The sequence below is a fragment of the Strongylocentrotus purpuratus genome, unplaced genomic scaffold (assembly GCF_000002235.5).
Source record: "Strongylocentrotus purpuratus isolate Spur 01 unplaced genomic scaffold, Spur_5.0 spur5_scaffold_2, whole genome shotgun sequence".
Lineage (NCBI taxonomy): Eukaryota > Metazoa > Echinodermata > Echinoidea > Camarodonta > Strongylocentrotidae > Strongylocentrotus > Strongylocentrotus purpuratus.
This window is the reverse complement of record NW_022145605.1, coordinates 26,173,364-26,186,698: the sequence shown is the minus strand read 5'-3', so window position 1 is coordinate 26,186,698 and position 13,335 is coordinate 26,173,364. Positions and strand designations below refer to the sequence as shown.

At 40.1% G+C, this 13,335-nt stretch overlaps 2 protein-coding genes across 2 annotated transcripts in view; one reads left to right on the top strand and one right to left on the bottom strand.

Moving 5' to 3' along the window:
- Nucleotides 1-3,220: 3,220 nt before the first annotated feature.
- On the bottom strand, nucleotides 3,221-7,044 carry LOC583491 (oligosaccharyltransferase complex subunit ostc-B). Its single transcript, XM_783397.5, has 4 exons — nucleotides 6,831-7,044; nucleotides 5,291-5,364; nucleotides 4,354-4,571; nucleotides 3,221-3,592 (listed from the first exon to the last, which is right to left on the bottom strand). The coding sequence occupies exons 1-4, from the start codon at nucleotides 6,967-6,969 to the stop codon at nucleotides 3,574-3,576; spliced, it is 450 nt and encodes a 149-aa protein (XP_788490.1). The 5' UTR covers nucleotides 6,970-7,044; the 3' UTR covers nucleotides 3,221-3,573.
- A 5,555-nt stretch (nucleotides 7,045-12,599) lies between these two features.
- LOC577474 (splicing factor, suppressor of white-apricot homolog) overlaps nucleotides 12,600-13,335 on the top strand; it is a 54,894-nt gene continuing 54,158 nt past the window's right edge. Inside the window, exon 1 of the mRNA XM_030992096.1 lies at nucleotides 12,600-13,104. Coding sequence (XP_030847956.1) covers nucleotides 12,890-13,104 — 215 coding nt within the window. The 5' untranslated portion in view covers nucleotides 12,600-12,889. The remainder of the gene's footprint in view (nucleotides 13,105-13,335) is intronic.

Here is a 13,335-nt window from a genome sequence, read left to right as displayed (position 1 = left end):
GTTCTCGACTCTTAATCCTTGTCTGAATTCAGTCCCCCCCCCCCCCCCCCCCTCCTGCGCGAAGCGCGGAAGCTTTGACGTTTTATTAAATCATTAGAGAAAGAAGACGATGCGTTGTACCGTTCTCTACTCTTAATCCTTGTCTGAATTTCAAAGATGTTCTTTGTCTGCTCCTTTTTATTCCTACGCCCTCTTTCTTTTCTCTCCTCTCTTTTTTATTTTGACGGCGATTTTCGGGGACCGCCCCCACAGCCCCCCCCCCCCCCCTGGCTACGCGCCTGCGGTCAGATAAACATATTTTGATAACTTGTCCGACCCCAGAAGCTCAGGGGCTATAAATTACGGTCAGGTAAGCATTCAGGGGCCCGCCTTAGGGCCCTAGTTGGAATCCAGGGGCCATCAGAGCCCCCGGAAGCTTGGGGGCTTTAGGCATTTAATCACGGTCAGATGAGCATATTTTGATGCCTCATTATTTTTTGACACTGGCAGTTAACTCTTTTTTCTTTCTTGCTCTCTTTCTTTTTTCTTTTTCTTTAATATACCTTTTCAAAAAAAGTGGGGGGGGGGGGGGGGGGGGGCTCGAGGCTCTCGATCCCCGCCATTCCTCGGGCCCTGACATGTAGGAATCTCATGAGTCACATTTCTTGCCTGGCTGTAAATTTAGGAATTTGTCACATAAAAACGTATAATTTACTAAAAAGTGAGGAAAAATCTCTGAAAATTATGCCATTTCAGCATTATTTGTAATCTACCGTTATGGAATTAGAAATAAACCACGTTTAAATTTGATTTCCCACTAGCCCCCTACCCCTATCAGTTCGCCAGTATCTCCCCTTTTTCTTTTTTCTTTCCCTTTCCTTCCTTCTCTCTTATTTTTGTGATGGGGGAGGGGGGCAACAGCCTGGGAGGCAAGGCCCTTTCGGCCCCCCGATCTTTTTCTTATCCCTTTACTTTTCTTCTTCCTCTTCTCTCTTTCCCTTTCTCTCCTCTTTCCTTTCCCTTCTTTTCCTTTCTTCTCTCTCTCTCTTTTTTTTTTTTTTTTTTTTTGCGGGGGGGGGGGGGGCAAGGCACGCTCGGTCCCCCCCCCCCCCCTGGATCCGCGCCTGGAAAGGGCAATGCCATCTTGGGGAAACAATCGCTGCGAGAGAGTAAAGTCCCGTCATCATAGAGAGGGCCGGGGCACTGGTTCTAGTTACTTTGTGAAATAATAATTAATAATGCAAATGAATAGGAGAAAGGTGCGGGAAAGGGATCGTTCTTCTTTTGAGGTTCATGCAGTTTCTCAGATCAATTCTTTCTCAAGTTGTTTCTTTTCTGTTCCTCTTTCTAGCCTTCTTCGACGTAGGGAGATAAAAGTAAAGAAGAGGAAAAGAAGTAGAAGAAAGAGAATACGAAAAGAAAAAAGACAGTGAATATGAATAAGGAGAGGAAGGAGAAGACGAAGGAGAGGAAGGAGAAGAAGGTGAAGAAGGAGAGTAAGGAGAATAAGAAGGAGGAGAAGAAGGAGAGTAAGGGGAATAAGAAGGAGAAAAAGGGACTGCAGCCCCCCTCCGATGTCCCATATGATGATGCGTGTATAAAATGTTTGTGAAAAAAAGTAATGTGTGTTTTGTTCACGAATTGTTTTGAAACAGAACTGTTAACTATACTTTTTACACTTTTATATAACATTTATTTTTTTTTAATTATATAACTGATATCACCATTTTTCTGGTTCAATGTCAGCTGTCACAATTTATCCTCTCGATGCCTTAAAATGACTATATTTAGCCCCTTCTCTCTCCCATCTCACAGACTCATTTGCTCTGTTGTATTCTTCTATTTCCCATTGATTCATTTTCCTTGACCTATACAGATTTCATTTCCTCCTGGCATTTCCGAAATCACCCACTCAAATAATTTCAACACAAATCCATCTCTCTCTCTCTCTCTCTCAGGTGTTTTGCCAAGGGCAGGTCTGCACACCAGAGCCTTCCGATTAGTGCTAAACATCTTGAGCCAGTGTCACGTTTTTTGTGTTTCACACCCAGGCGCGGATCCAGGATTTCTTAGGGGGGGGGGGGGCCCAAATTTGAAATCAATTTGAAATTTAGTGTGCTGAAATTTGGGTAGTGAGCACTAATTATTTTTTTTGGCCCTTGAAAATTTGAAAAATCGCACCCCCCTCTCGGGTAAGATGTGTACTATCCAGTTTATCTTTCATCTTCAGATTTTCTTCTCCAAGTTCATTTGTTCATTCACTCTATATCTTCATAGGTGACCATGTCCCTCTCCAACTAATTCTTCTCCATGACCAAAGTGTCAATCAACCTTTCATCAGATATCTTGATTGGCGGATTTCAGAGCCATACAATGATGAACTTCCACAAAGCAGACATTTGACAAATCCCACAAATGTAAATTATAAAAGTTTTTTATTGATGTTACCACATAATACATATGAACATGATAACAAAGAATAAAATGAAACTTTCCATTGTGACATTAGCAAAACTACCGAATGGCAGGGTTTTTGTGCCTTAATTAATGTATTTCTTTGGAATCTAAACATACACACACATGTAAATAGATCTGGTATGGCAAACAGCAGGGTTGACACAAAAAGCCCCAAAATGTCAGAGGGGAAGTTCACCCTGCATATGAAGTTTGTTTTAATAGTATAAGAAAGATGAGAGAAACCCGTCAGTGAAAGTTTGAGAAAATTACGATAGTTGCGATCATTCAAACGCAAATAGTGGTCAGTACGCACGATAACATACATGTAATAAAAAATGTGTAGTGTCTTTTTCATACTGCACAAAAAAACATATGACTAATTATGACCTCTTGAAGGCTCATCATATTGGTAACTTATCAATCGGAAATGGTGCATTTCATCTTAGAAAGTGTGACACCAATTACCTCTTTGCAATGCATATAGACGAGACTCACAATGTGCACAATTTAAAGCCCAATTCGTTCCTACTTTCACTAAGTGACGGTAGTGAGGAAAACCGCACGCAAATTGTATGCGATTTTTCATTCACTACCGTCACTTCGTGAAAATAGGGACGAATTGTGTAAGCTTTTATATATGTGGCATTGTGATGACCTAGCTAACATCCTAATGAAATCATTAGTCAATATAGTTTAAAATGTTTTCATTTGTTGACCTTGGGAGGACTTCCATAAAGCAAGGACAATGACAAGAAAGATCTTTAAGCAATGTGATGTGTTTTACAAAAAAGTTCCTAATATTGCTTGAAGACTGGGAAAACATGTATATTACAGACGGGACAAAACTAAAAAGAAATAAGGCACGGACAAAGACTAATCCTGAAAAGCTCAACAAGACTGGTATAAACTTGTAAGTCAGTAATATAACTACTATAATCTGATCAAAATATAACCTTTTACTGACTTTAAATAGCGTGTCCCACTGCTCTTGCTATTAGCATTGTCCCAAATTATTTTTAAATTGTTATATCTGAAAAGCTACTAAAATCTAAACTAAGAGTGATTCCATATATATTTTCTACATTGTTCTACGATGGACCCGGCTGAACTACGGAATGATGACGTCAGAGAAGATGACTACCCTTGGAGATAACCCCTGAAACAAGAATAGAGACGAGCAAAGAACAATGATATTTAACTACTTAGGTTTAAAAAAATCATCCTTCCTTAAGTTTGTGTAAAACAATATTTTTGAGTTCAAAATGACATAACTTGAATGGCAAAAACATAGTCATCATATCTACATGGCCAAGTCCAAGCTAGACCACATCTTTAATGGATCTTCAGTGTTTTGTAATCATTTTGTGACATTTAACTACTTAGGTTTTAAAAAATCATCCTGCTTAAGTTTGGGTAAAACAATTTTTTGGAGTTCAAAATGACATAACTTGAATGGCAAAAACATAGTCATCATATCTACATGGCCAAGTCCAAGCTAGACCACATCTTTAATGGATTTTGAGTATTTTGTAATCGTAATTACTAGCTCGACTAGGGATTGGATGAGACCAGATACAGTTAACAACTAAATTATTCATAACCCTTGTAAATTTGATGATTTTTGTGTTTTGCATAACTCAAGAATGAAAGATGGACTGGTTGAATTAGAGCCTTTGTTAAATACTTTTAGATACAAGCTTTAATACGTCACATTCTCATGAAACATAAATCAAGACAAATCTATTTTTCACATTCATAAAACCTTATAAAGTTTGGTAAGGGTATGAATAATTTAGTTGTTAACTTTATGTTGTGAAAATTGTACCCTATGGTATATTTCTGCAAAGATTAACTTGGGTCTTATTAGAGCTTTAAAAAAAATCACTGTAAATATCATTCCAACTTGAGAATACTTACGGAAGCTTCATCCTCATGAACACTCTACACATGAAGAAAGAGGTGAGGATACAGAGGAAGCCTACTAGCAGGAGAAGGAAACGGTTGAGTTTGGGCATCACGTTGGAGTTGGATTTATCAAGCACAACAAAACCTAGCCCTCCAATAGTAAAGAGAAAGCTGGATGCTAAGCCCTCCATGATGTACTGCCCATTCACTCGGTATGGCATGAAAGCAACCTAGTTGGGAAATGGGATAATAAATAAAAATACCATTTATCAGTTTGTTTCAAGTTTTCAAAATGTCACACATTTTAAAACAGATTTGTAACGATTCAGCTTACATTAAAGGGATCGTTTAACAATGGTAAATCTGAGATACACGGCCCTACATGTTACCAATGTCTGTGATATGGTGTAATATTGAAGCCCTAAAAAAAAATCGTGCTTCAAAATGATCAAGAAATGCCTCAAAAAAGTAAAAATCTTTGAGTGACCGGTTTTACCATACTCGTTTTCCCCAATACAGTGTAGTGTTATGAAAAGCGTTCGGCGAATGGTTTTCAAAATTTGTAATTCCAATCATTGATATCTTGATAATAAGACAGGCGATCGGCTTGTAAAAGTTATGGAGTTCCTGACTGACCTAAGGGTTTATAATTATCATTGCAGCATGAGCTAAATCAAGGATTATTTCTAAAGGATCTAAGACATTTACCGGATCCCTTTAAGATGATCACATTTGCAAGCAAATTGTTATAATACCTATGAAAGCACTAGATGACAAATGGATATTGTTGGCCTTAAATGCATGTGCATGTATGAAAAACAAAAGTCTCTCATTTTTTATATTTATGTACATACTGTGTGTGAAAAAACAATTTTTGTTGAAGTTATAGACAAGCTCTTCAAATCATAATTAGAGAATGTATGACTTTTAAACAGACAAGTTTACTTACTGGTTTTTGATGTCCATTTTCATCTGTTGTAGATCCTACACTTGGAGGCTCAACAATAACATCATAGATAACACCTGGAAAAGGTTGATAAGAATGACAACATGGCTTGAATACTTCTTTACTCATTCCAAAGACCGCAACTTTTAATGAAATTTGTCAAAACGAATACTCACATGAAATGTGTTATAGTAAATGCTCTATCACTTCCAAACTTCATCTCTGTCACTCACACGTAACCCTAGCCTGTAACAAACGCTACATGGCATTCCATATTCATTGAACATTAATCAAATTTCAAATAACTTTGTACATAATAAATAAATGCATTGCTTCAAATTGATTTAAGAGTTCTGTTTTCGAACTCGAATGATGCAACAACTAAAACACCAGCCCATAAATAATGACATTGACACTGCTCATCTAATGCTGAACACCATATAGACAAAAATAATGCTGTATAAATGTAAATTATTATCATTATTATTAAAAGTAGTAAGTAGAAAAAATTTCATTCTGATATTTGTGAATGGCGTGAAACAGAACTTGAACACCAAGTTTTTTGTTGATGATTTTTTGTTGTTGATTATCAGTAGGGGCGCTGGTCCGAGAATAAGGATCGTCTTCATAAACAAGGATCGTCTTCGTAAACATGGTCCGATGCGTCCTCAAAAGTAAGGACCGTCTCCATTTTTGCAGACGTTTGATATTTTTGATCGGCGCATTGGCGATGCAAAAAACAGATTCTGCAATGATTTTCTTGATGCATTTTACATTGACTTCGTACAGAGACCTTCACATTATGAGCAATAAATCTTTGGGAAGACGGACAACCCATAAAAGTAGACAGTGAACAAGAGTTATTTTCTCCCGGGGAATCCATTTTTGGTATCGCTCGCGGGTGGTTCTGTAACATGAAAACCCCAGAGCGGCGATGAAAAAAACGTCCTCGAAAATGCAGACAACTCTGATTTTTGAGGATGCATTTGGTCTGAGTTTATGAGGACGATCCTCATTCTCTGATCAGCGTCCCTACTGATTATTAGCTGAAAACTAGACAAATCGCAGACGGTAGCAAAACGGGACACGAAGGAGGCAAACATGGCGAAGAGAAAGTGCGCAGCACATTCCGTGCATGCATACTTTCTCTTCGCCATGTTGAATCAATGATATACAACATATTGGGATTAATTGGGTTAACCGTTAGTTACTCGTTAGGATGAGGAGTCACCCTTTTTTCCATCAAAAACTTATTCAAATTATGATTTCAAGTAGTTGAACGGATGCCCAGAGGTATTCAAAAAACAGGTCAGGTATGTCAAAATTGTAATCACTACTTCTTTACATTTCGTAAAAATGTGACCCGACCTACTGTTTGAATTGTTTTCCTATGCAGGCTTAGCTTTGGAGCTCCGTCGCCGGAGCGGAGAAAGGTATACTATTGGATGCATTTAAGCATCATCCATGAAGGTAACACGTTTTTAAGTATATGGGACAACGTAAAACTACATTAAAATTAAAAATAAATGCTGCATTCATTTACCTCCCGTCACTAAGAAGTATGAAGCTAAAACGAAGAAGTAAACTGTCATTGCAGATGGCGCATGGAACCATGATGGTTTTTTGAGCTTCAAATGTGGACATTCCAAAACAGTAAAAGGCATTGCATAAACTCGTTCCATTTTTATAGAATTTGTGTCTTTAGTCGCACGGAAACCCAAAGCTGCAAAAGAAAATTGTAGCCACGTCCACTAGTTTAGTCGCATGTTCAGACGTTAAGTATTATATTATAATTTTTTTTTTTGGTGGGAAGGAGATCAAGTACATTTAGTATGAAAAATGGAGAGGGTGTTTTCCCGGTGTTTGAGGCGGATTGTAAAAATTAAAAAATCAGGATGGGAAGGATGGGGGAAAGGAGTGACCCTCTCCCGTTATCGGGGTGGGAAATAGGCTATACCAGGGGCGGCGATCCCGGGGGGGGGGGGGCGGGGGGACACGTCCCACTCATTTTTTTTTTTTTAGGGCGGATCATCCCCCCCCCCCTCAAAATTTGGAAAAGTGCAAAAAAAAAAGTGTATAGCAAATACTGACTAAAGACTGCAAAAATCTTTAAGGTTCTGTACGGCCCAAGAGTGAAGCGTTTAGACGAATGAAAGTTGAAAATCTTCTCGCTCGGGAGCTACGCTCCCTCGCATAATATTCTTCAAACTGTACAAGTGTATATTGTAGAAAAGTGAAGTGTGTAAAAGGTACATTACTTGTTTTTATATTATTGTTTTGCTAAGGAATGTAAATTTTTAATACAACAAAACTTCAAAAACCTGTGAGGGTAGTCACTTTCGTCATCTTCACCCCTCGCGATCACTATGCTCCCTCGCGCTGGCGTAATAACGGGGGGGGGGGGAGGGGTGGACTTGGTGGCAGTTTCACCCTGGTTTATTTCTAATTCGATACCAGTGATTTACAAATGTTGCTGAAAATGGCATGTTTTTTCCCTGAGCTTCCGGGGTTCTGCCCCCTGTACCCCACTAAGGGCCCTAAGGCGGCCCTGGTTGCTCATCTGACCGTAATTAAATGCCTAAAAACCTAGAGCTTCCGGGGCTCCGCCCTAAGTCGGGCCCCTGGATACTCATCTGACTGTTATTAAATGCCTAAAATCACTGAGCTTCCGGGGGTTCCGCCCCTAAAAGGTAACCTGGGATCCTAAAGCGGGCCCCTAGATGCTCATCTGACCGATATTTAATGCCTAAAACCCATGTGCTTCATGGTGCTACGCCCCTGGACCCCTCGCCAATATACACTCCACGTGCTTCACTCGCTTTGCTCTACTTGATTATGGAAAACGTTCCACGGGGCCTGCATGTACCATGTAAGAGTGGGGGTGCGGATTCCCCCCCCCCCCCCTAAAAAAAAAAAGGTTTTTGCTCATTACGCCACTGCTCCCTCGTCCCTCGGATTTCGACCCCCCCCCCCCCCGGTCATGAAGAGAAATCGCCGCCCCTGGGCTATACATTAATAAAGCAGTCAAAGATTGTGCCACTGCTGGAATTCCAGTTCAGTGGGGTATGCGGCTGAACACGGCAGGGGCGGTGATCCCGGGGGACGGGGGGGTACAAGTGCCCCCAGAAAATTGAAAAAGTGCCCCCCCCCCCAAAAAAAAAAAAAAAAAAAAAAATGTATGGCAAATACTGACCAAAGACTGCATTACACGTTTAGGCTCTGGAAGGCCGAAGAGTGCGGCGTTTAGACTAATAAAAATGCAAAAATCCTCTCGCTCGGTCGCTAATTACCTCCCTCGCATAATATCCTTCAAAATATGAAAGAGGCCTAGAGTGGGAAATAGAAATCCCATCCATGCCCAAGCAGATACTAACTAAAATTGATTTACTCAAGTGATATTTACAACCCTTCGGTCTGCACACTAATTACCAGCAAAATAACAGTGAAGTGTGAAAAAGGGGTATATTGCTAAGTAATTTCAAAAAAACCTATGAGGGGGTAGTCACTGCCGTCACCTTTGCCCTTCTCGTTTGCTGTGCTCCTGCGCCCCTCGCACTGGCGTACTGATGGGGGGTGGGGGGGGGGGGGCTTGGTTAATTTTTCTCCTTTGAAAGAGTAGGGGCCTGTACACCTTGATGCTATGGTCAATATTGCCCAGTTATTTAAGGGCGCCAGCAGGGCGAAGCTGGCGGAGGGGGGGGGGGAGGGGATGTCCCCCTTTACTCGTAAGGGTGAGGGTTATGACTTTTGTCCCAATTTTTTTAAGACAAAAAAAAAAAATCGATGCACGACGATCAAAATGTTAAAGTCCTTTCTCTGCTGGGTTGGAGGGGGGGGGGGGTATGGACAATTTTAAGAACATTGGCACAATATCTTTTTATTTATTTTCATTCTTATTCATTTCCAGAAACACAAAGGTGACAAGGATTATAACAATAACAAAGAATACATCAATACAAGAAAACTAAGTACATTATTAATTAATAACAGACTGAAGAAAAAAAAAGTCTACTAATGGCTGGGGATTTATATAGTGATTCAAAATAGGCCATGCCTGCGACATATCTCATCGCGGTAACAATGGTAACGTCGACATGCATGACATACATGAATCACCATGGGTGTCGATCCCGGGGGGATGGGGGGGGGGATATATCCCCCCTAATATTTCAGGTGGGGTGGCCTGTACAATCATCCCCCCCCCCAATAATTCACCATAAAATTTTAAAAAAATGAAGAGAAAAATTAAGGATGAGAGCCCGATGAGAGTAGTTAATGGTTATTACTCGCAAGATGACCATCAATATACACATTTTGCTATCTCATTTTCATAATACATACATATATACGAAGTAAATAAGACATCCGTATATGAGACAAGAATAAATTGAATTCTCGCTCATACGGCTTCTTCAGGAATTGATGAATTTATTCAATTTGTTCAATCAACAGCATCATAGAAATGCAGTGCGCCAAATGCAAAGACGCAGCGTCAAAAAGCAACGAGCTAAATGTTAAGCGCGAAGCGCAAAAGTAGCAATCTGCAATGCACATCAGACAATCCTGGACAGTGTAAACATATGAACTCTGTGACGATTTCGTGATGAGATCGGAGACAAGGAGAAAGATTTTCGGACATTAGTATGCCTTATAAAATAGTTCACCCTGTTTAAAATTCACGTCATTGTATCTTTATTTTTGTTTTTTTCACTCATTTTATTTCCTGATATTTCCTATGAGATTTTTCATTTTTGGAGAAAGATTATTATGTCACAACTTATTTGTAACACGAATTATTTTCAGTGGGGAAACTGAATTCAGACAAGGATTAATATAGAGAACAGTACAACGAATCGTCTTCTTTCTCTAATAATTCAGTGAAAAGGGCAAAGCTGTTGAGGGCAACTGAATTCAGACGTGGATTAAGCGTAATAATCAAATGAAACGTCAAAGTACACGATACAACGAAGCGTCTTCTTTTACGAATAATTTAATGAAACGTGAAAGCTTCCGCGCTAAGCGCGGAATGGGCGAAAATGAATACAGACAAGGATTAAGAGTAATAATTTATTGAAACGTTAAAGCTTCCGCGCTTCGCGCGGTAGGGGTGAAACTGAGTTCATGAAGGACACGATACAACAAATCGTCTTCTTTCACTAATGTGAAAGCTTCCGCGCTTCGCGCAGGAATGGGCGAAAATGAATTCAGACAAGGATTAAGAGTCGAGAATGGTTCATAGGATCGTCTTCTTTCTTTAATAATCTAATGAAACGTCAGAAGGGGAAGGGGAACTTGATTCAAAGTTTCAAACATTAAGGATTAAGAGTCGAGAATGGTACATCGACTCGTCTTCTTTCTTTAATAATCTGATGTAACGTCAGAGCTTCCGCGCTATGCGCGGAGGAAGTGGAACTTGATTCAAGCAAGGATTAAGAGTTGAGAATGGTACATCGAATCGTCTTCTGTCTTTAATAATCTAATGAAACGTCAGAGCTTCCGCGCTACGCGTGTAGGAAGGGGAACTTGATTCCAACAAGGATTAAGAGTCGAGAACGGTCCAACGAATCGTCTTCTTTCTCTAATAATTTAGTGAAACGTCAAAGCTTCCGCACTTCGCGGGGGGGGGGGGGGAACTCCCCCTCCCTACACGCAACCCCCTAGGGACCGCGCTTCGCGTGTTCACTACCGCCCCCTAAAATGAAATCATGGCTACGCGCTTGGGAGGGGTGCAACTTGCCACACGCTTCTACCTCTTGATTGCTTTGATCCATTGCCGAAAATATTTTGGCACCTATCATCCCCCCCAACCACGGATACAAATCGACACCCTTGTGAATCACCAACAGTGCATGCCTTTGTGGTGTAGAACCTGTGGCATCATTTTTCTGTTTATTTCTAATTATTGAGTAACCTTAAAGGTATTACAAAGTTTTGGGAAATTTTGAAAAATGGGTGGATAGTGATTCTTTACAATTTTGATATATTTGGATGCCCATGTGGATGAATTAAAAACACCTGAAATTTTAGCCCCTAAAACGTTTCTGCTTTCGAGAAAAATCGAATATAAAGATTTACCGGTGCTCCCGGTAAATTTTGATAAATTTCAAATAGCTCCTACGGCCGTACAATGGTAGCTACGACCATGAAAATCTCAGAGTGTGTAGTTGTGATATATAATTTCCGAACGAGAATAGCTTATCGGTCGATTTTAGTCAATAAACATTGTTTTATAACTTAATTTATATCTTGACCTTGAGAGGGAGCTATTCAACATAAAGTGTTTATTATTTAAAATTTTATAACTTTAGAGTCGATTTCGACCGCGACAACGATCACTGAATATTGTAGGATCGTATATGCTTCCAATATGTTCATTTGAACCAAATTCATGACCCAATACCAAAACTTTGTATTACCTTTAATAAACAGCCTCTGTAGTCTTAAGTTTTCTATTATGGCAACTGAGAAAACTAATGAGATAATCTACATAGATCTGTTCTTAGATATGCCTAGTATAATTATAATAGGTCCTATATCCTATAGCTCACAGTTAGTGACAAAGTCAGGTTTCTTGCAGGGGGTTATTACCGGTCCTCTTCATGGGGTGGGCACAGAATGATTTATTTTCTAATGAAATGACATGCTAAATGATGATTATATTTGGATAGGCAAGAGACCATTAAGGACTGAGCAAATCCACACTTTTGAAAGTAGGATTGGAACTGGACGATTCCTCAGGGCATTGATCACATTGATGTATATTTCATATGTATTGTAATTCGTAGGTTTATTTGCATTTTCTTTTTGTTTCGTTTAATATGTAGTTGTTTATCATTGTATTTTGTTTGTTATAGCGCTTAGAGACTTCGATGCCTAAGCGCTTTATAAGCACCGTGAGCACTATTTTTGTTTGGCCCTCGCAAATTTAAAAAATCACACCCCCACCCCTTGAGCGCCAGGGGGGGGGGACATCTCAAAAAAAAGGTAAAATTAACGTGTTTTACACGTTTTTTCCCAGGGGGGGGGGGCGGCCCCGGCAGCCCCTGGATCCGCCAATGACCTGGTGGTGATGCTGATTTTGTTCTGACCCCAAAAAAGGTTTTTGCTCATTACAGTGGGAAGACCTTTGGAATGATTTAGGTTTTGTTGACAGCCTAAAAGGTCTACAAAGAAATCGTGTTACACATGTATTAATACTATCTCGTAAAACGGTTACAGCTGAAATAGAGACTAAATGAGACGCTAGGCGCGCGTGCGTGAAATTATTAGATTTTTAGCCAGAGTGCCAGCTGACTGTTTTTTTCTTACTCGGGTACGTACTGAGCCTACGCCAGCGAGGCAGGCAGGGCGCTTCTCGAATCGTACGACAATATTCGAACCTAGTATACGTAATAACAACACAGTGAATCGAATGCATGCTGTCATACATTGCGCGCGTGTTATATCGTGTAAATGGCGGTGCTGTCGGCAACAAAAACATCACGGCGGTGAAACACAAAATTGCTCGGACTCTGCAAAAATTTGTATTTTACATGGCAGGCGACGGTGGAATCACCATGAGGTCTTTTAAGATCATTTGACAGAACTGAAAATGGGTGAAAAATGGCCCTTATCACCAATAAATCACGGTTAAAACCGAAATTCTCGGTGGGAAAGAGACAGGAGGAGGAGAAGAAATCGCGCCAGGATGAACTGGACGACCTGTGTGTCAGAGGCTATGCATGCAAGTTGTTTCGCGACGATACTCGGGCAAGGGAGGTACACAAAGGCAGTCATCTCATTCCATGGATGGGAGATAACACACTCATGATTGACAGGTCAGTGCAAAGTTATAAAATATCTGGTCAGGAAAAAAAATCGGTAAGATAAACTGCAATCTAATGTTATCTTGATAAAATTGATTTGATTACTGCGTCAGTGCCGTGTAACGTGTGTGTGCAGCATGCAGCATGCAAAGGGAGTCGGGCCTGGCTAACTCTAGACCGAATTTTCCGTCTCTTTCGTTCGTTAGCCTCTTATTGGGGTAGGGTCGGCTCTCTCTTTAGAGA

Coding starts and splice junctions, on each gene's coding strand:
- LOC583491 (XM_783397.5), bottom strand. CDS start 6,969: ATGGAACGAGTTTATGCAATGCCTTTTACTGTTTTGGAATGTCCACAT. Junction 5,365..6,830: donor ATACTTCTTAGTGACGGGAG/GTAAATGAATGC, acceptor AACCTTTTCCAG/GTGTTATCTATGATGTTATT. Junction 4,572..5,290: donor AAAATGGACATCAAAAACCA/GTAAGTAAACTT, acceptor TTTCCCAACTAG/GTTGCTTTCATGCCATACCG.